Source organism: Phyllostomus discolor, chromosome X (assembly GCF_004126475.2).
Source record: "Phyllostomus discolor isolate MPI-MPIP mPhyDis1 chromosome X, mPhyDis1.pri.v3, whole genome shotgun sequence".
Classification (NCBI taxonomy): Eukaryota; Metazoa; Chordata; class Mammalia; order Chiroptera; family Phyllostomidae; genus Phyllostomus; species Phyllostomus discolor.
The window spans coordinates 39,396,286-39,418,815 of NC_050198.1; the positions used below are offsets into that span (position 1 = coordinate 39,396,286).

The 22,530-nt window shown below is 50.1% G+C and overlaps 2 protein-coding genes across 4 annotated transcripts in view; one reads left to right on the plus strand and one right to left on the minus strand.

Annotated features, from left to right (window-relative positions):
* Positions 1–2,362: 2,362 nt before the first annotated feature.
* On the plus strand, positions 2,363–14,127 carry CCNQ (cyclin Q). The gene is made up of 5 exons (XM_028522698.2): positions 2,363–2,594; positions 5,835–6,018; positions 7,873–8,005; positions 9,901–10,128; positions 13,588–14,127. Exons 1-5 carry the CDS (start codon positions 2,441–2,443, stop codon positions 13,675–13,677), a joined length of 789 nt encoding a protein of 262 aa, XP_028378499.2. The 5' UTR covers positions 2,363–2,440; the 3' UTR covers positions 13,678–14,127.
* A 4,900-nt stretch (positions 14,128–19,027) lies between these two features.
* ATP2B3 (ATPase plasma membrane Ca2+ transporting 3) overlaps positions 19,028–22,530 on the minus strand; it is a 50,371-nt gene continuing 46,868 nt past the window's right edge. For 2 of the 3 annotated variants that reach the window (XM_028523290.2, XM_036016332.1), the window contains exon 21: positions 19,028–22,047. In XM_028523290.2, coding sequence (XP_028379091.1) covers positions 21,727–22,047 — 321 coding nt within the window. In that variant the 3' untranslated portion in view covers positions 19,028–21,726. The remainder of the gene's footprint in view (positions 22,048–22,530) is intronic. The other variant, XM_028523292.2, reaches the window with a different exon arrangement.

Below are 22,530 nucleotides of genomic sequence, written 5' to 3' on the forward strand. Positions count from 1 at the left end.
CCTGGCTAGTTTTGGTGGGGTTTTATTGCACATGTACAAGTAGTTATATTACTTTAAAGATCATGTGGTCTCCCATGATTTTTCTTGATTGGCCACTGGAGAAGGGGGTCCCACAATGTTAATTTATTATGATGCTATTATACTGAAGCAGGGGTCACGTAGGTACACTCATGATTCACCATGATTGAGCACTTTTCCAGAAAGCAGAAATAACAGGTCTTAGAACAGGGTCCTTGTCCTGTATCTGTGTCCTTTGTCTTAGCCCTGGGGCACCTCCGGAGTTTCCTCCCTTGTGACTATCTCCTGCCTCAGCACTGGTCCTGGCCTGGGGACAGATACTGGGGACAGATACCATGGAAAGCTACCAGTGACAGGGTGCTCAAGGCATAACAGAGGCCAGCAGAACAGGAGCTGGGGGTCCTGAGCCCTTCCACACACGCACACACGGGTTTCATGCACTCACATGCAGGGACTCAGCCCAGAGGGCCTGAGCTTTGCCTCAGACAGAGGGAGCTAGAGAGAGGGATGTGAGGCAGTAATCCCTTCACTGGGTGGAGCACGCACAAAGACCCTGAGCTGGGAGTCCATTTATCTTCAGGCAGCTACCCTAGGTCCTGCCATGAGTGTCAAAGTGGTGAGACCCAAGGTTGGCCGTTTGACAGGGCGACTCCACAAGGACTGACATGTCAGGCCAAGGCCTCAAGCTTTCTCCTGAGGTGAAGAGGCCCAGGAAAGTGTTAGGCAGGGCGGGGCTCATTCAGCCTCACATTTTAGGAAGCTTACTCTGGTGGCTGATCTTGTGGGCTAAATAGTAGTGTCCCTGAAGGTGTGTCCACGTTCTAATCCCTGGAACCTGTGGATGTGACCTTATTTGGCAAAAGGGTCTTTGCAGATGTGATGAATTTAAGGATCTGCAGATGAGGTCATCTTGGATTACCCTGGTGGGTCTCCAATACAGTAAGTGTCCTTATGTGAAGGTGGAGGCAGATATGGGAGTAGTACAGCCATAAGGCAAGGGGTATGCCAGGGGCCACCAAAAGCTGGAAGAGGCAAGGGTTTTCCCCTATTGTTTTTGGGCAGCATGGTTCTGCAGGCATCTGATTTCAGACTTCCGGTCTCCAGAACTGGGAAAGAATAAATCCCAGCTGTTGTAAGTCCCCCACCTTGTGGTCATTTGTTTCAGTAGCCATAGGAAACTAACTTAGCTGATGTGGAGAGAAGACTGGGAGGAGCTGGGTGGTGGTGGGGATCTGAGGAAGGGGATCAAGGCTGGGTGGGTAGAAGGTGACTTTGGGATCCTCACTAGGGTCCATTCACCCAGGTAGAAGGGCTTGAGAACAGTGGCATTTGCCTCTCAACTTCCTAGCTGTCTCAAGTCCTATTCAACCGTATCAGAATGACCTCAGAGAGCTTGGGAGTCCCTTTGTTGAGCTACAAAAATCCCTAATGCCTGACGCACAATTTCCTGTTTGTGCAAGACACTAATAAAACGCGGGATGGTTTTGTGAGTTGAATATTCATTCAGCAAACATTTATTAAGTTCCTACTCTGTACCAGGCTGGAAAGGAGAGCAGTAACCAGATTCCCAAGGGATGCAGAGACAAACACCCCTAATGCCCTCATTCTGTGCACAACAGTTCCTCTGAGGCTCTTCTGCGTGTTCTGGGCACTACAGCAAACCTGGGTTCGGGTTTTACGAACACTGACGCTGAACCACACGCCATCTCCTGTTGGGAGGCGCCCAAGCCTCAGCGTGAACTCCTGTGCGCGCCTTTTGCCCATGGCTTGGCAGATGCTGCCAACTCTCCCTGTCCTATATATACTACGCTGGGCCACCAGCCCGTTGAGACAGTTTAGTGGGACCCCCAGCTCAGGTGCCTGAGGGTGGCCTCGCTGCGCCCTCGCGGAATGGTCCCGTAGGTTCCGACTGTCGGGGCGCGGGGCGGGGGTAGGGCGTGCAGCTCCCTAAGGTGGGGTATGTGGTCTTCGGGGACTGGGCAACTGTGGGTAGAGCTCCTGAGTGTGGGGCTTGAAGTTCCCAAGGGCATGAGGCGTCTGAAAGCGGAACAGTCTGTGTCCCAGGATGAGACACAAGGCTCCTGGAGGCGGAGCATGCGTGTTCTAGCTGCCCGGAATAAGCCTCTGAGGCGCTTGGTTGGCAGCAACTCGTGCTTGCGGGCAGTCAGACAGCATCGGTCTCTGCGCCTGCGCCTGGGCTTGCGCCTTCCTGCTCAACCCGGCGGCCTGCAGCGCGCAGCCGCGCGCTCACCCCGCCCCCCGCCCCCCCCCCCCAGTGGGGCGGGAACGCGGGCCGGCCCAGGCGGGGCGGGGCAGGTGGGGCTGCCGGGCGGGGCGGGGCGGGGCAGGGCGGCCGCGCCCGCCGCTAGGACCCCCCCCCCGCCCCGGGGCCCGCCGCGGCGTGCTGGGGACTCTGGTCCTTATGGCCGGGGGGTCTGGGGCCTCCGGGCGGGGTCCCATGGAGGGCATTGGTCTGGACTGCTATGGAGGGGGAGATGCGGCACGGGGAGCCCTGGGGTGGGCTGCTCCCGAGGCAAGGGTGCACTTCCGTGTAACGAGGTTCATCATGGAGGCAGGTAACCATGGCCGGGCAGAGACCGGGCCCTGAGCAAACGGGGCTCGGAGGCCAGGGCCGCGTGCTGCACTTTCACGAAGGCGGCCCTGGCCAGTCCTTGGGGGGCCGGGCCTGCGAGCTGTGGCCAGCGTTGAGGGGCCCTGCTCGGCAGAGGAGGGGACCTAAAGGACGAGGAGCTGGCGCTGCTAGGTAGAGGGAAGAGACGGGCCTGAAAGGGGCCTCTGCCCTCGCACGCCCTGTGTACTAGGCTTTGAGCTGCGAGGCAGACGCGGGCATTGTCATTTCATGATCCAGCGTTCAGGACCAAATAGACGGCATGGAAAGAAACTGGCTCTAGCTACAAGGTGCTAAGTCGGGGCGCCTGCAGCTGGGTTGAGTGTACCATGCCTTTTGCCACAGCTATCTCTAGCAACGGGGATGGGGACACTGTATGGCACTTGGTTTTGTGGAACCTTTTTTTAAAAGAAAAAAAAAAGATTTTCTTTATTTATTTTAGAGAGACAGGAAGAGAGGGAGAGAGAAACATCGATCGGTTGCATGTGCCCCAAATGGGGACTGAACCCACAACCCAGGCATGTGCCCTGACTGGGAACCGGACCAGTGACCTCTCCGTCTGCAGGCTGGCGCTCAGTCCACTGGGGCACACCTGCCAGGGTTCATAGAGCCTTTTGAAGCACGCTCTTGGTGAGGTTCAGGACAAGCCTTGTTGGAGAGGTCCTGTCACACCAAGGACCCAGGGTGCATCTAGTGTTTTCAACCCTGCCAGGGTGTTCACGGTGGTTTTGAGTGCCCCTGGTTCCAAGGCAGGAAATGAAACCAACCAGATTTCTGTAAAAACATCATTCATCTTAATCAACTGAGGGACAGTTAGTTACTTTTTGTTACTTTGTGTGCACTTTGAGGGAGAGGGGGTTGGATGAGTCTGCTATCAAGTCAAGGGGAGCAGAGGGTTTGTGGAAATGATGCAGGATCATAATATTTCTAAGAAGAGTTGTGAAGTGTATCAGGAAGGATGGTAGTGTCCCCTCAAATGCTCCATCCATCTGCTCCAAGGGTCCATGTAAACCAGGGAAGTATGCTGCCCTTTGAGACTTTGCTGTATAGAATAAGACTTTGTGGGAGGTCAGATGCAGCAATACTACCTTATTGATATCTCTGAGAATGAGGGGTCCCACATAGGAACTCTTGATGTAACAACTGAAGTTTAAACCTTGGAATGCTAAAAGCTCTTTAGGTATCACTTTTGAGGGGCTTCTTTATAAAACTTACTGTGCATACTTTTGCCCTCTATGCTAGGCGGAATACTGGTCCTCTAGAGATGTCCCCATTCTCAGCCTTGGAACCTGTGATTGTTACCTTATGTAGCAAGAGATTTGACAGATGGATTTAAGCATCTTGCTGTGGGGGAACTATCCTAGATTTTCCAGTGGGCCTGGTATACCTGTATTTTGCTGTGTATAATGCACACTTTTTTGCCCAAATATTTGAGGGAAAAACAAGGATGTGCATTATACATGGGTAGTACTAATTCTGTAACAATATACGTGTCTTTTTCTTTTAGTTATTTGTTACATATAATTTCTTGTACCATAGTATGTTTAAAAATAAATGCTAAAATTCCTTTATAATACAACAATCAAGTATGTAAATACAAATAAGTAAATAATTGAATTAGAAAATTAAAAGAAAAGGGTTTTTTTATCCTGAAAGTTTGGGCCAAAACGTGGGTGTGCATTACACATGGGAGTGCATTATACATGGCAAAATGTGGTAATTACATCCATCTTCAAAGAGGGATGCAGGAAGAGGGACGGGCAGAGGAGAAGCCATTTGATGGTGGAAGCAGACTTGGAAGATGCTGCATTGCTGGCTTTCAAGAGAGGAAGGGGCCATGAGCTAAAGACTGCAAGTGTCTCTAGAAGCTGGAAAGGGCAAGGAAACAGATTCTCCCCAGAAGAAACCAGTCCTGCCAAGCACCTTGAGCTTAGCCCCGTAAGACTCACTTTGGATTTCTGGCCAGCAGGATTGTGTGAGAGAGAAAAAAACGTGTGTTGTTTTAAGCCACCAAATTTGTGGTAAATTGTTAATGTAGCCCTAGGGAACTAATATACCTTTTTTTAAAAAAAAGATTTTATTTATTTTTTTTAGAGAGGGGAAGGGAGGGAGAAAGAGGGAGAGAAACATCAATGTGTAGTTGCCTCTTGTATGCTCCCAGCTGAGGGCCTGGCCTGCAACCAGGGAATTGAACTGACGACCATTTGATTTGCAGGGTCAGTGCTCAACCCACTGAGCCACACCAGCCAGGGCCTAATATACCTTAGGTGGAAGATGTTGAAGGTGATCTTAATGATTGTTAGTTGTTCTCCACCTTTTTTTTTTTTTTCAGTTTATTGGATGTCATTTGACCTTATTTTGTTAATCCTGGTCATTGTGAATTTGTTTTGGTTCTGTGACCCATTGCAGTGATTTCCTTAGGATCTGTCTAGGGATGGAGTTGGGGATGGACCTTAACCCCTAAATCAAACCATTGTCCTCTGGTTTTTGAGTTCTGTTCACTTTTCAGTGTGTCAGTCTTCTGTGGGGCCTGGCTGGGGCTTTTCTCCTGCTTTGCCTGCAATTGCCTTTGGCAGGTACTCTGCTTGTCTTTTCTAACCTGCAGACTAGGAAACCAGTGCTGAGTATAATCTTTAACTGTAACCTCAGGACTTGAGGTATCTGTTTGATGCTCAGAGGGCTTTTTTTGCTCCTGTCATCTTGGCAGGATTTCGGTTAGGTGAGCCGAGGAGCAGTGACACTCTGTAGTTAAATGCTTGTTAAGCAGGAAGCAGGCACACAACAGTGTGTGGTCCTTTGCAAGATACTGTGCAGAAGCTGAGATGCCAGGTGCTAACTGAGCAGTAGCCTAAAGCTTTGCTTCACCTGGTGGGGTCTGCAGACCTGGGGCTTGGGTGTGACCCGAGGCGGGGTAGAAGAGGAGAATTTGCAGAGCTATTTAAGCACTTAACACACAAGCCACAGGGGCTTGTTAGCCCGTTAGAGTCTAAAAAGGCTTTCTCTAAACCCCTCAGGCAGGTAGGGGACTTGGTGAGAGACCCAGTAGTCATTGCAGGCCAGGATGCAAACTCTTGGTCTTGTCTGACCAGAGGTGTGCACCCTAGGGCCCAACCCAGCAGGTCCCCTGGAAATTTAGGAGGGGATGAGTACTGGGTTGAGTTATCTCTTGCCTACTTTCTCTTGGTAGGTGTCAAGCTAGGGATGCAGTCCATTCCTATTGCCACCGCCTGTACCATTTACCATAAATTCTTCTGCGAGATCAACCTGGATGCCTATGACCCCTACTTAATCGCCATGTCTTCCCTTTACTTGGCTGGAAAAGTGGAAGAGCAACACCTGCGTACTCGTGACATCATCAATGTGTCCAACAGGTAACAGCTTCCTGGCCTAGGCATTTGGGAAGATGTCCTGGTGTCCACCCGAATGGGAGGGCAGAGAAGGGTCCCACTGTGCCCTGCCTTCCAGGTGCCAGCAGTCAAGCTTAGAAGGAAGCACCTGGGTGATCTTGAACCAGGGCTGGAAGCACTAGCAGCAGAAGCGTGGAAGGAGGAATCTGTGGGAAAGAAGCTTGGACTAGATTATGGGGAGCCTCAAAGGCCAGATGGAGTGGGGAGGGGGTGGGTATGAAGAAGTCCCTGGAATCACAGTGTTGGGAGGGAGGGGTGTGTGGCTGGGATAGAGGGAGCTGGGAGAAATGTGTTGGAGAAGGTTTGTCTGGAGGCTTAGACAGGACGGAATACACCATTTCGGTTCTGTGGGCCTTGCAGCTCAGCCCGTCATATAGGGGAGGGGGCAGACCCAGCTTGGCCATCATCTTATTTAGATGGTGAGAGAAACCCAGTGAGAGTTGCTAAGGAGCTTCTCTGGCCCTGGTGTTGGCACAGTGGTCAGTGGGTGGCACCCCTGGGTCCAAGGAACTGTGTTCCTGTTGGGGAAGGGTATAGGGGTCCAGCCAGCCAGACACGCTGCGTTGCGGCCTGCAGGAGAGTGATTTATGGAAAGTTACTGACTAACGGTGTGTCATAGCCTTTCCAAGAACTCTGATCATTAGCAAAGAAAACTATTTTGCGCTGTTTCTTTTTTAATAAACAGGTAACATAGAAAACACTCCCCACCCCCTAAAAGCATGACAGGTTCATGGTGTACCTCAAAAGACTAAGAGTGAAACAGGAGAGGGAAGTGAGGGAGGGTGGCTGGAGTCCACCCATAGTTGCCAAGGCCGCAGCAGGGAGGACTGACAGGAGAGGAAATTGTATGGATCGCTAATTGGACATGGGGCCCCAGGTGGGGTTCTGTGGGAATTGGAAAACTAGTAATGAGCTAGGAAGGATGAGTCATCAGCAGAGAGTTTTGATTACTTGAGTGTGAATTCTGTTTTTGTACATCTTGGTTGGTGATCCTGCATATGCGAGAGTGTTGCAGACATGTATGGTGTAAAAAAAAGGACAGAATGACCTGGAAAGAAGGAAAGACAGTTTGGGAAATTCTAAGCTGAAATACATTTACTCTCCTGAACACATCATCCCTATGATGTGTGAAGACCTTCCTTGTGCCCAGAGCGAGAACCCTGGGCATTGCCATCCCAGGTGCTAAAAACTGTCCCCAATGCCAGGCTGGCTGTAACAGGAAACACAGCTGACTTGGCCTGCCAGAGCTTCCACTTCCTCTGGAGGAATTGCAAAGAGCCTGTCTTTACACTGTCTTGCTGAGTGATATGGGACTAAAACTAGAAGTTGGCTTCTTTGCTCTGTCAGTTATTATTTTTATCCTGTACATTAGACATATAGATGAAGAATGGTTTATAAAAACACAAGTAGAGCCCTGGCTGGATGGTTCACTTGGTTGGAGTGTTGTCCTGTACACCAAATGGTTGCAGGCTTGATCCCCGGTCAGAGGGGGCCAGAGGGTGTGTACGAAACGGAGGCAGCTGATCGGTGTTTCTCCCACATGCTCGCTCGCTCACTCGCTCACTCGCTCGCTCTCTCCCCCTCCCCACTCTCCCTCTCCTCCATACCACCTCCCTCCCTCTCCTTCTCTCTTCCTCTCCCCCGCTTTCTAAAATCAATGAACATATCCTTGGTGAGGACTTTTTAAGAAGTAGAATGACACTATGTTAATTGTATGGCAGAAGGACATTGGGGTTTATATCTTGACATCAGGTGACTTCAGGGGCTCCTCAGGGCCACCTCTCTGGCTGCTGTGAGCATTGCCATTTCTCTGCACAGGTACTTCCACCCAGGCAGCGAACCCTTGGAGCTGGACTCCCGGTTCTGGGTGCTCCGGGACAGCATCGTGCAGTGTGAGCTCCTTGTGCTGAGGGTGCTGCGTTTCCAAGTCTCCTTTCAGCACCCACACAAGGTATGGACCTCTTTGTCCTTTATACCAAAAGTGCCTCCATCTAATCTTTGAGAGCACATGGGGGACATAGGAAGAGCAGGGCCACAGCTGGACAACCAGGTGGCACACAGTGACTGGCTCAGGTGGCCTCTCTTGTCCCACTCTAGGAGTTTTCTCAGGTTCTGCCTTTCTGCCTGCTCAGCTGTGGCCACAGGTCGGGATCCATGTGACCCCCCGAAGCCCTTGCAGATCCTGTGACCCACATAGATTCTGTGCTCAGTGAGCCATGGGGAAACACGGCTGGTTTCCTGACCTGCCAGTTTCTGTCCCTGAGAGTTGCTGCTCTGTCTCGGAGCTCTCATCCAGTTCAGTTTTGCTTAGAATTAGAAACCCATGAGAAAAGCCAGGTCACTCGAGTTAAATAGCACACTTTTGACTGCTAGGAAGGAACTCGTAAGTCCCAACAGAAGCGCTGTCTCACACAGCCACAAAAAGAACCCATTAAACCCTTAAGGCACTTGGAAATTGTGGCCTGTGGGGGTGGGGGGAGTTTATAAAGCTCTCTGCCAGGATTATTATTTCTTTTTAATTGAATTTTCATTGAGGCAAGTGTAGATGTACAAGCACTTAGGGAAAGTAACAAAGACATCCTGTTTAAGATAAAGACTTTGCCCAGTCTCTGGGAATGGAAACATTTTGTAAAGTTGATACAGTGTAGCTGCTAGGGTGCAGCTTGGCTACAGTGTCTCTGGTTCCTGGAGTGCTTGGGCATGACTTGTACTGTGCTCGTGCCATATGAAATAATTTTAAGACTTGCGTGCCATGGTGGCATCTCAGTTAACTATAAAACAACTCCATCACCTCAGGGGCCCCTTGTGTTGCCCTTTTTCATAATGTCACCCCTCCCAAACCACTGACGTGCTCCCGGAAACCCCTGGCAGAGATTTCGAAGGTGATTTTAAAACAGTTGTGTGTTCCTGTGCTGGCTTGATGCAGGCAAGGCAGGCTCTGTGGGGCAGTCACAGAGCAGAGTCTGGGGAAGGACAGCACACACCGGGAGTGGGGCCCACTGACCTTTCCCTTCCGTAGGGCTTAGGGCAGGCTTAAAGCAGAGGGTGAAGCCCCTCCTCCACAGGTGCTAGAGCCCCACGCATGAGTGTTCACACCTGTTGAGTAGGCTTTCTAGTGTGTTCAGTTGATCAGGAGATTCACACAAAGCAGCTGTCTTCCCAGACAGACAGCTGAGCTGGAAGGTCATTTGTGAAGTGTTTACAGCCACCAGTGCTATTGCAAAATGTAGTCACCGGTCTCTGAAAGCAGGCACCCTAGCACCGGCTGGCTCCCAGCCTCAGCCTGGGCATACGGCACTGTGTTCTGTTCTTCAGATAAAGATGCTGTTCCTGGAGCTTATGTTTGGGGAGGGGCAGGGTGATTGCTGACAGTGGCCAGTGCAGGACCATGTGGTGGAGGGGGATTTCCACGGGGATGGCCATCAAGAGTGGCCCAGGTGGGGATCAGGAGCAGGGCCTGGAGGACAAGAGTGGGTGGGCACATAGGGATTGGGGAAGGAGTGGGGATTTCAGGCAGAGGGTGTGAGTGCTAGAGCCCTGAGGAGGAGCGAACCTGGTCCATCAAACACAGCAAAGGGGAGTAGGGTGTGGGCAATGAGGCTGAGAGGGAAACTGGGCTTGGGTGCCAGTGGAAGGTGCTGGGGCTTTTTTCTAGGTGATACAGGGCACCATTGGAGAGTTTGAACAGGAGGTAACTGGATTCAAATTCTGTTTTATATACATCAAGACAGCTTATGGGAGAGTGGCTGGCAGGCAGAGAGGAACCACAGTGCCTCACAGTGAGGAGGCGGGTGACTAGGGGCCAGAGCCCCGAAAGCCAACTGGCTGACTGGCTTGTCTTTGCAGTACCTGCTCCACTACCTGATTTCCCTCAAGAACTGGCTGAATCGTTACAGCTGGCAGCGGACCCCCATCTCTGTCACTGCCTGGGCCCTGTTGCGGGACAGCTACCATGGCGGGCTGTGCCTTCGGTTCCGGGCTCAGCATATAGCTGTGGCAGTGCTCCATCTGGCCCTGCAGGTGTATGGGGTTGAGGTGCCCGCCGAGGCGGAGGCCGAGAAGCCGTGGTGGCAGGTGAGGTGATGCTCAGTACACTGGCATGTGTCCCCTTCCTTTGCCTAAGGACCTTCACAAGTCTCTGTACCTGGGTGTTCATGTTCCTTTCTAGTAATTAACCGTAAGAGAGGTGAGGGCTACCTGGGAATATTGAAGCTTGAAAATACCCTGTAATTTCTAAGCCTAAGGCAGAGATTTTCCCCCTTGGCATTGTGGACACTTGGGGCTGGGTCATTCTCTGTGGTGGGGCATCCTGCACAGTGTAGGGTGTGGAGCAGCATCAGTCCACCCACTCAGAGCCAGGGGCAGCTTCCCTGCTAGTCATGACAACCAAACATTTCTCTTGATATTGCTGTGTGTCCCAGAGTAGGGTTCCCCTCCCAGCTGAGAACTGCTGAGCTCAGACAAACACTTTTATTGAATCGAGTGGGAGCTTGTCATAGTTCAGAGATTAAGAAACCTGGCTTCATGGAAGAAGTAGAGGGGGTGCTCTAAAAAGAGGGGTGGAGGATAGATAGTACATAGATGGTAGAGATAGGTAGGTAGGTAGGTAAAGATGGATGTGTGGATGTATTAGATGATAGGTAGGTAGATCGATGATAAATGGATGGGTGGATGAATAGATTAGGTAGACGATAGGTAGGTAGAGAGAGATGAGGTTGACAATTGATAAATTCCTGTCTCCCCTAGACCTACAGAATGCAAAGTGCAGTTTGTAGATACTGAGTTGAAATCTGTCCATCAGAAGGGCTGTGCTCAAGGACTTCTGCAGTCTTGTCAGATTTTCCCTGAGTAGTCCCATTGTTTCAAAATGGGATTTTGAGATCATTTTGTTTTTTCTTTCCCATACTCAAAGTTTGCCATTCCTTTCTTCATGAAATGTTATTGCCTAGCCTTGTCCTAGGATGAGGTTCTATTGTAAGCAGAATTTCAGGTAGCTGAAGGTCTCTTCTTTTGGTACATCCCTGCTCCTCCACAAACTCACAGTGACCAGAAATCTTCTAAATGTGTCATTTATTTCCCTGAAGGGAATGTGCCCCTTTCTCCCTCTCCCCTTCTGTAGCTCTTAGCTTAAGTGGTGCCTCCGCCTTTCCTGACACTCCCTCCCCCAGTCTGCTTGCCCTCCATGGGAGAGCTCAGCCTTTCCTGCCTTTTGCTGTGCTGGCCTTTATTGTCTGTCCAATCCCCACCACCCCCCACTCGCCAAACCGTAAGCACCTGGAGGCCAGGGGTCTTGTCTGCTTGATCAACTGCCCCATGCCCAGTGCCTACACCTGGCGTGTAGTAGGTGCTCACATATGTGAATAAATGCATCCATGCCCGGGTCTTGGGCCACATGAATCCCCCAGCAGCATGGGGATGAAGGGGCATCTGTGTGGACAGAAATTATTGCTCCGTGCTGGGGCATCTAAGGGAGTTCCAGATCATGTGCCTGCAGTGCCCCTGCTCTGTTGGAGCTGCCACTTCCTGGCCCTGCTCTACGAGGGCATCTAATGGGCATGGAGGCCCCAGTCCCTTGGGTGCTTGGATCCGCAGTGTTGTCACTGGTTTCCCATTGTCCCTGACAGCTGTCCTCTGTGTCTGCCTTCTCTTCACCTGCTCCTGAACTTCACGGGGTGCCACTGTATCGTCTCTGCTTGACACTCTCATCCCTTGTGAGATCACAGTGCCAGGAAGCAGTGCCACCATGAGCTTGTTTTCCAGGCACCACCGACTTAACCAGTACTTCTCACACCTGGGAAGAACGGCTTCTTTGGGGGTGGCGTGCTCACATTCATGCAGCTCTTCGCCTTTTCTGGATGGCTCTGGGCCTTTGGCACTGGGGGAATCCAGAATCCAGACACCTTTTGAACTCATGGCAGGCCTTTGCGCCAAGCCCTGTTGAGCCTCTGAGTCCATGAGGCACCGCCTGTAAATCAGTAGCATGTTGTAGAGTGTGTCAGTTTCTGTCCTCTTTAACGCTGAATACTATTCCATGGTCTGGATGGACCATGTTGTGTTTGTCCAGCTGTACACAGAGCAACACCTGGGTTGATTGCAGTTTTCGGCCCGAACCACTTTTTAATGGTCACTTCTTGGTTTGGGGTCTCCAGGAGCACACACGTAGTGGATACAGACAAGCCCATATTTCTGAGGTATTTGTTTTCCACCTGGAGCCCAGGGTGAGATGGGCAACCTTCCTGAGCCAGGGCTCAGGGGGTGTTCATGTCACTGTTTCCCACCTGAGGTGCTAGCCTGTGGAGGGTCCTTTGAGGACCTTGGAGGGGGTAGGTTCAAGTCCAGTTTTTGTCCTGGCTCAGCCCCAGGCCTGACCCTCATGGCACTTGTTCCCTAGGCAGCAACACTCTGGCTCAGGGGGGCACAGCATCCAACCAAGGGCTCTTTGTGTTGCTTGCTTTTCACTTCCCATGTCATCAGGGGCCCCCAACAACACTCCCCAGGCTCAATGCTTGGCTAGGAGGACTCACAGAAAAGCCGTTATACATGTGGCGATGGTTGTTACTGTTAATGACAGTGAAAGGTGTATATGTAGGGCAGGTCCAGGAGAGACCAGGAGCGAGCTTCCAGGTCCCCCGCCAGTGGAGTCATGCAGGCAGCACAGTATCTCAGCAATGATGTGTGACAACATGCATGGAGGGCTGCCACCAGGGCAGCCCCCCTGAGCAGTGGTGCCCAGGGACTTTACTGGGAGTCGGTCCTGCAGGCCTGGAGTGGCCACTCAGTCTCCAGCCCCTGAAGGTCAAGCTCATATGTTCTGTCCAAGCCCCCAGCAGAAAGCAGGTAGGCACAGACTACCTGGCAGGGCCCTTGTGCCGGGTGCCTAGGGCTCCCCTCCCAGGAGCCAGGCAAGGGCCAGACGTTCCTTGGGAATGTTCAGGGTTAGCCCTGAGTTGCACACCACTCTTGGTTTGGGCCCCTGGGGACTTATAAGTTTGTAATCTCTCTGGCACAGTTAAGAGGATGTTTCGTCCAGGCTATAGAGCCAGGTCCACAGGTTCCCCATGGGCCAGCCTAGGGTGGGGTGGGGTCCAGGTGATCTAGCCTGTTTATTTCTTACTTCTTGAAATAGATTCCTGTCCCTTTCTCTCCCAAGATCCCCAGAGATCTCTAAGTTGAGAGAGGCTGGGTGGTGGTTGTAGGGGAGGCAGGAGCCCATGCTCTTGGCCCACCTCTATTACCAACTTCCTGGGTAATCCAAGGCAAGTCCCCTGTCCTGTCTGGGTGAGATGATCTGGGTCAGTGACCTCTTGTGTGGGAGAGGCCACCCAAGGCCTCTTCCATCTGGGATGTTATCTTCTTTGTGATCGACCTTGGCAGGTTAGAACTGAACTGGCATTGCAGAGAGCCATCATCATTTCCAATAGTGAAGTCCTCATGCCCCCCCACCCCCACCATGCAGTGTGACTGCACTTAGTGGCGGGAGCCTTGTGTGACACAGAGGGAGTCTAATCAGAACCTGTTCCTTCTCCTTTCTAGGTGTTCAGTGATGACCTCACCAAGCCAACCATTGATAACATTGTGTGCAATCTCATTCAGATTTATACAATGGACACGGAGATCCCCTAAGGTCCAGGTGTAGACCGCCCAAAGAGAAGCCTGGGGTGCTCAGTTGCCAGGGGACAGCGCCACCACATCGCCATGACGGCCAGTCCCCAGAGGACTGGTTGGGAGAACTGGTTTCGTGCTGCTGCAGATGGGCTGGTGAAGGCGATGGCATGCTGCCACCTTGAATCTAATGCCATGACTGTCCCCGGCAGCCACGGTCCCGACAGTGACGGGAGCTACACCCCTAGCAGGCAGGCATGTGCTGGGTGGGGAGGCTCCGAGGCATCCATGTCTGCCTTTGTCCTTTGAGAGGACGCAGACTGCCATCGAGATTTGGAATCATTGGAAGGAACATCAAAGAACGGATGGCACTGTACTTTGGGGGATGTTTTTTTAAGGCCAGATTTATAGAAAGTATAAATAGATGAAGTTTTATTTTGTTTAATAAAAAATGATACAAATCAATGGAGACACCCTGGCTTTGCTCTGTAGCCAGTGCTGCCCTGGGGTGTTTATGGGTGCTGCCCAGACTCGGTTTCCCCTTCCATGCTCTGCTGTCCACATGGGATTGCACCTCGTGCTCCCAAGGTGTTTCTGGGGAAGGTCCTCCATCGCTCCTTAAGGGCCTGATGGCACAGCATGTGCCCGTGTCATGCTGGTGTTTTCTAAAGGAGCTCATGTATCATCACTGCTCTACCACTGGGACATTTGCAGGGCTTGGCAACCATCCTGCCCGGGTGAGAGAGAACATACATTTTGGAAAGGGGGGTTAGGGATTATTGTGTGGATTCAAAAAACAGAGATCTGATCAAAATGTAATTAGGAAGTAATACATTTTTAAAAAACATTTATTGATTGGCAGTGGGGAGAGAGATCAATTTGTTGTTCCACCAGCTCATTGGTGGACTTTTGTATGTGTCCTGACTGCGGATGGAATCCACAACCTTGGCACATGCAGACAACACTCTGACCAACTGAGCCACCCGTCCAGGGCAGAAGTAATAAATGTTTAGTGTTGAGGTACTGAGTCTGAATGGGAAATGTAGAGAATCTCAGAGCCATGGCACCGTTGTCCCCAACTCCCAGTCAAAAGGCACTTTGTGAAGGACTGCTCTTGGGTGCATCAGAGAAACAGACCAGCCTGGGTTCTTCTCCCTGAGAACCCCTACTGGGCTCAACGCACACTAGTGGGACCATCCTGTTAACACATGATGGCATATGGTCTAGGGGACTGTCCCAAGCACTTCATTTGGGAGGTTGTTACCAGGGGAGCGTGGGCGGTGAACACTGGCTGCCATGCCCTGTGGCAGCCACTGTGGTGGGGGATGGCTGGAACACCCAGAGTCCATGAGGGTGCTTCAGAGCACTCATCCCTGGTCGGGGGCACAGAAAGGGGTCACATTCATAACAAGGCAGGCAGTGCGGCTTGCTCGAGGTTACAAAGTGTGCTATTTATCTTCAGGGTGAGGGATCCAAGTAAATGTCCCTTTTTTCATTGTGTCCTTTTCACATCTGTACATCCAGCTTAATCGGGAGCCCTTTGAGGACAGGGTCAGCGCCCAGATTCAGGACCCAAGGTGAGGGGCCCAGCCCAGCAGGCCTCTGAGGACAGCTTCAGTGCTCTTGCCAGTCCTGTCTGCCTTCTGCTGTTTAAAAGGCACCTTGCCTGTGCCATACCCTTCTTCCTTGCAAGCTGGGTCCCCGCACCCCCAAGCCTTGCCTATGTTGTGTTGACAGGGCACTGCTCTTGGCCAGCACTTACCACTGATTCGAATGGACCTAAGAGATGGGTGTTCCACTTTTGAATTCTCTGTTGCCTCTGCCCTGACAAGGTCACAGACTCCTATAGAAGCATCCATTTCTTTGGATCTCCTTAGGTTCAGCCGCCAACTCCCATGCAGTTGACAGGAGGCCAAGTTCTTAACCCTCAGAAGGCAAAACCCCCTGGTCTGGGTGGGTCCAACTCTGCCCATTCCAGTTTGTCCCCTCCCCACACCCTGCCCTGGGACAGATCAGAACCAAGTGAGGATGGTTGGATAAAGCTCTCTAAGAATTCAGTGAGCATCACTACTCCCCACTGACAGCTGCTGTACTGAACCCGGAAAGCGTGGCCTGCAAATCTCTGGGTGACAGGCTAATGCAGTCTCTGTGGAGAGTTTGTGGGGCTAGCTTTCCTTTTCTGATGACCGAATACCAGGTGAGTGGCTTTCTCTCTAGGGGACCCAGTTTCCCACTTTATAAATTGAGCAGGTTGGACCAAATCATCTCGAACTGTAATTGTTATTTTGAAGTCCTGTAGTAAAAAAGGGGTGGGGGAGAAAAAGCAAAGAGAAGAAAAAAAAAAGAAATGAAAATCCCTTGACCCGCGTGTATACTTGTCACACTGTACTGGGGACTTGCTGGCTTTGTGTACTGGCCTCTGGGCCTGTCATCTCAGTGTTTGTGTTTTGCTGGAAGTCACACCTTCAGTGTGTGTTGTCATTGGAATAGAGAAGAAGGGAAGGCATTGGCATGTATGTGATACTGTCTGGGAATATGTGACCTGCCAGCCCTGCTTTGTAAGGACACTTGGCCATAGAATCTAAATTAAAGTCAGTGGTACAAGGTGGCTATTTTTTGTTGTTCATTTTGGCTTCCTATAACAGACTTTTGTAAAATACATAATGGGGATTGAGGATATACAGCCTCCCATCTCCTTTATTGCAAGTTCAAAAAGGTCAGCCATGGGCAGATCAAGAAGATTTTCTAGAACCTGATGCTTCTAGGAGCTTTTTAGTTTATAGCAGTTTTTTTAAAAAAGAGCTTTAAAGAGATTTTGAAAAAATATTTTATTTATGTTTTAGAGAAGGGAAGGGGGAGAGGAAGAGAGGGAGAGAAACACTACTGTGTGGTTGCTTCTCGCACACCACCAACCTGGGACCTGGCCTGCAACCCAGGCATGTGCCCTGACTGGGAGTGGAACTGGTGACCTTTCAGTATGCAGAATGATGCTCAATCCATGGAGCCATGCCAGCCAGGGCTAGAGCAAATCTTAATCACTATAAAGTGATAAATGGCTGAGTCTTACTTAACATGTCAACCTGGTAGAAGGAGGAGGGCAAATTAGGTCCTATGAGAAACTTGGCCCATCTCTTCCTTTTTAGCTGTGATGGAGTGAATGGTGTCCCCAGAAAAGGTTCACATCCCAATCCCCTGAGAACAGGTCCTTATTTGGAAATACAATCTTTGTAGATGTTGTCAAGGTGATATGAGATCCTTCAGGAGTAGGGGGCCCTAATGCAACATGACTGGTGTCCTTAGAAGAGACATGCACAGAAGGAAAAGACTGTGTGACAGCAGAGGCAGGGACTGGTGATGTGGCCATGAGCCAAAGATTGCCAGCCACCAGCCGAAGCTGGAAGAGACAAGGAAGTTCCCTTCCTCAGAGCCTTGGAAGGCTCCAAGGCCCTTCCTGTGGCCCTGTTTACTCCGTGCTTTCAGACTTCAGGCTTCCAGAGCTGTGGCAGGATAAATGTTTGTTGTTTGAAGTCCCCCAGTTTGTGGAACTTTGTTACAGCAGCACCAGGAAACTCCTATGTGGCCTTCCCCAGAGTACCAGTATGCACCCTTGCTCCCAACGTGTCCCTGGGTAATGAAGATGGTGTAGGCTTTGTGGATGGATAAGTGTTATAATGTTTCCTCACTCCGAGCCATTTGGCTAAGTACCAATTTTCCCCCATGTCATATTTGATACTGTGAATCAGTGGAAAAGAGAATCCACAGACACAAGTGAACCATTCTTTTGAGGGAGCACAATCCTCTCCATAAGGTGCTATCTGGCATTTGGCCTAATGCAGACTTACATAGCTTTATGGTTTGAGTTGGATTTGCATATCAATGAAGAAGCAAGAGCTCTTTGTTATTTGTTTGCTGTTTGCAGCTATTTATCCTTTTGCTTTTTTAGAAGTGTAGGTTCTGGTGGTAGGGAGGGAACTGAGAAGCCATTTTTCTCCTTTCTTGGCACCCTCCCTGGAAAATGCATCCTCTGGCACTGCCAAGTCTAAAAGGGTAAAGTGCAGAGTGGAGAAATAGAAATACAAGGAAATGGGACACGGGGAGTCTAGGAGCCATCACTGCAGTAGTCACTTGCAAGTGTCAGGCCATTGCTGACTTTGTGGCTCTGCTGGTGAAGCAGAGGGGGTGGGACACATCTAGACCACAGGTGTCCCCTTGTACAGGTGCTCAAAGACACCTGGTAAGTGAAGGAATGAGTGGCAGAATGACTCATGGAGCAAATGAATGAGCAAAATAATGGGTTTGGGTTAAAGAAGTCTCTGTAAGCCTTGGGCACTGCTTGGTGGGAATGGGGGTGGGTGGGGGAGGATGGTTGGATATAAAAGGTGCAGGTGCTGTGGTAAACAGTTTGGCAGTTCCTCAAAAATGTAAACATAGCGTTACCGTATGATCCCGTAATTCCAACTCTGAATATATACCCAAATGGACTGAATGCAGAAACTCAAACAGATACTTATACACTTGTGTTTACAACAGCAATGCTCACAGTAGCCAAAAGATGGAAGCAAGCTACGTGTCCATTGATAGATGAACAGATTAACAAAAAATTGTCTATCCATGCTATAGAATGTCATTCAGTTTTAAAAAGGTAGGAAATTCTGATACATGTTTCCACATGTATGAACCTTGAGGACATTATGCTGAGTGAAATAAGCCAGTCACAAAAGCACAAATACAACTCCATTCTGTGAGGGTAATGGAGGAGTCAAACTCATAAGAAAATAGGATGGTTGGTGCCAGGGACTGGGGCATGGGGAGTTAGTGTCTAATGGGGATAGACTTCAGTTTGGGAAGATGCAAAAGTTCTGGAGATGGATGGTGGGGATGGTTACACAGCACTGTGAACTCACTTAATGCTGCTGAACTGGTTAAAATGGTTATGATGGTAACTTTTATATTGTATATATTTTACCACAATAAAAAGAAGAGGGATTCTACCTGTGTGCCAGGTTCTGCCATTTGGGTTCGTTTGCTGGCATTGAATTGTAATCATCTCTGGTCTCTGACCTTCACCCTCCTCTGAGGACACACCTGGGGTGGGGGACAGTCAGACCAGGCCCTTCCAGGTCAAGACAGTTAGAGGACTGCCACGCAAACCTCTGCCAGGAGCGCCTCTGACCCCACAGGATAGGTGAACCCCTTCCATAAGGACTAGAAAGGCAGAAAGGAGGCTGTATGCTCAGGGGAACTCCACCACTCTCAGGGCTTGGCATAGCTGGGTGAAGCAGATGAAGACACTTTCCTTTTGTCCCAGATGATAATTCACCAAAGAATAAACCACACATGTCACCCAGACCAGGACTGTAGGAGCCTTTCATTTTTTTTATACACAGAAATTTTGGTCTATTCTTTAATTAGGAAGTTCAACTACAGACTTTAAATTATGCATCTGTGGTCTTCCTCATTAAGATATTTTTGTTTATCTTTATAACAGGCAGATAAAAATGTAAAACATTTAATAACTGAACACAGTGGACCAAGCCATTCCATATAATATAATGTTTTATAGAGAGGGGCTCCCTGATGAGACAGGTCCCTTGGCCTGAAAACTACAGAAATCAGAGCAACGATCAGAGGTCACAGCCCCCCTTTTCTGAACCATACACTCCACGGATAGGCAATCTAGGGACTAACAATTGACATGTACAGTAGGCAACTTTGTACAGCAGCAGCGAGGGTTGTTTAAATACATATGGACCATTTGTTCTATCAGTGTGTCTACAACAGAGAGTGAAAAGAAGCCCATGAGTGTAGCGTTATGGAGCTTATCTTCTTCAATTGAAATGTTTCCAATTTTATTTCTTGTTTAAGAACACACAGACCCTCAGCAAATTGAGTTGCCCTTTTTGTTGTGGTTGTTTAACAAGGACATAGGGAACAATTTACAAATGGGTAACATTCTCAGAGTGCCCTTTGGAAAAAAGGGATGGCTTTAAGTTATCTGTAGCTGGCATTTTAAGTGGGGTTTTCTTTTCTAACCGAAATTCCTTTGCCCGAGATTTGACTACTCCTGCTCAGGGGTAACATGGCATTCATGTTAATGGCGGAGTCCCAGCATGGATGCTCACAGATACAGGTGGAGGTAAGACAGGACCCGCGTGTGGGTGCCGGAGGAGGGGCGTGATGGGCGGACCAGACTTGCTACCAGTCCAGCTGCTGCTCAGTTGTTGAATGTGCCCATCTGCACCTGCGGTTTCCATTCTGACCCTATGACACTCAGTTCTCAGCTGACCTCCAGTGGCTCAGTCTCAGGCCCAAGCCAACAGGTACATTGGAGGAACCGTGGTTGGACCCCAACTGCCTCCCTGAAAAATGTGAGACAGATGCATTCAGATGGTAGAAGAACCATTGCTGCTTTTTTTTTTTTTTGCATTTCCCTCCCTGGCTAATGTGCATTTGGGGGAAACTGAGGCTTGGCTCACTGGGTGCCCACACTGCAAGAAGAGGCTCCTTGGGGAGCCTAGGGCCAGCTCTCCCCACCTGCAGACCAGGTGTTCAGCTGATGCAGTGCAGCTGACCTCCTCAGCCTTTCAGACTCACGAGAAAGGGCCACAGGTGTGATTAGAGCAACAGCCACGAGGTGCCATGGCTCCCAGGGGCTTTTGCTTCAGCATCTGTTTCCCTGATGTCTCTGTAGGTGGCTGCAGACACAAATGCATGTTGTCATGGGTCATAGTTGTCTTTGAATGAGAAGACTGGGGTCAGAAGAGTGCTTTGGCAAGTTGTGACTGAGAATTTTTCCCAGTTGCTTTATGGGAGCCTCAGCAACAAATTGTTGGCATTTGCCAAAGCAAAGAGTGAGAGTCTAGTTGGAGGCGCCGAGAGGGCTGGGGTCTGCATTGCAGCTGAGTCAGCTTCTCTTGGATTTTGATGGTACCTCTTCCTCTGCTTTCTGGCTGACTCTTGTCACTGCCCCCTCCCCATTCTGGGTTCCCCCATGGGGTCACAGGCGGCAGGGGGCAGAGCTTCATGCTCTTGAGGTTGAATTGAAGACAAAGAAAGCCCACCAGCCGGAATTCAGCACTTGGAGTTGAAATGAAACTGAAAGCGAAACTCCCCCTTCTACCTCCTGTAAGGGATCTTTTTCAATAATACTTTGGTATTTTCCTTTTAAATAAAAATTCCATTGAAATGATGTTTTCCCCTCTATAAGCAGGGGCCTCAAAGTGAAAATGTTCCAATTGTAACTTCTTTCACTTTAACCACGTCCTTCTCTCCCCTGACCTTCTACTGGGAATCTCAATGGTGACTTTGCCAGGAATGTGCCAGGAGGAGGGAGAACAAAGGGGAGGAGCAGGGGAGTCAGGGATGGGGCAAGCAATCAAAAAGATACTCTTGCAGTCTAGTTCCCTGGAAAAAAAAACAACCCTGCCACAATAAATAATGAAATTTCAAAATAAAAACACCTGATAAGAGGAATGGAAATTCATGCCAATAAATAGTTCCTTATTCTTTAAATATGCATCTGGTCATATATGTACGTATATGTCTATACGCACACACACACACACACACACACACAGACTGCACATGTGTTCTGGGGATGGGGTGCTTGGCGGTTCCAGTATGTTTGCAGGCGGCTCCCTCTGGCGGGCTGTCTGGTTAGGAGCATCCTTCCCAGCCCTGCAAAGCAGTGCTTGGCCTGTTTTCCTTTTGTATGAATCTGTTTGTCTAATTGCTGTCCAGTGGGTGCAACGAAGTTCCCAACAAACCAAAACCAACAGCCTCCCCCACAACACAGCCCAAATGACAAACATCTGGTGGCATTGTAGTGTTCACTAAAAAAAAGCTTTGATAGAAAAAAAGGGGGGAACACAGCTCTTCTTGTTCTCTTGTTTTTCCTTCCTCCTCTTCCATTTCCTTGGTCCTAGGTAAGAAGCCTTGAATGGATTGGCTTCTTGCAAGTACTGTGTGAGCAACATCTTCAACCTCCTTGGCTGTGCCCTCCTTGCAGGCTTGTGTGTCCTGCCTGGGTGCCCATGTGTGCAGGGGTGTGTGTGCGGAGAGCAGTTATGCTTAGAGAGATGTCTCCACGCTGTGGAGTGGACTCCCGGGTCTGGAAGAAAACACTGACGAGGTAGCTGACTTGGTGCCATGCGTGGTCAGGTAGATGCCGCTGTCTATGGCGTTGTTGTTCTGATTAGGGGATGGGGGTGGGGGGGCACGCAGGCGCTCCTCGTTCTCATCCACGTCCGTATCATCTATGAGCGGGATGTTGTGGGTGTAGTCATTGATCAGAAATTCAGGCGTTGCCATGAAGTTATGGATGGAAGTCTTGGATTCCGGTTTCTCTAGGCCTTCATAGAGCGAGCTACGGAATGCTTTCACCACTCGGATCTGGAGCGGGAGGTGGAGGGACAGGAGCCAGAGGTGGGAGCATGGAGGGAGGGAGGGAGGGAGGGAAGGAGGAAGGAAGGAAGGAAGGAAGGAAGGAAGGAAGGAAGGAAGGAAGGAAGGAAGGAAGGAAGGAAGGAAGGAGACAATCAATGGCAGACTGGTGCTGGTGAGTTCCACCCACATCAATGGCAGAGGGGTCACTGTGTGACAAGTGTTCATCCTTTGGATTGGGACAGTTGGGGTGGCTCTGTCTGGCTGTGGTAAGGATTTTCAGTTTGGATCTCAGTCTTGTCAACTGATCCACATGCAGGAAAAATGACAGTGGCTTTCTCTAGGTTGATCTGGGCATATATTCTGGAACTCAAGAGTGACAGAAGCACTGGGTTCTTGCCTGCTACCTCTCCTTTCCCCCTATCCTATGGGTGGTGCATTGGTAACCTTTCTTGAGTGGATCTCCCTTCCTGCCTAGGGAACTTTTCTGTG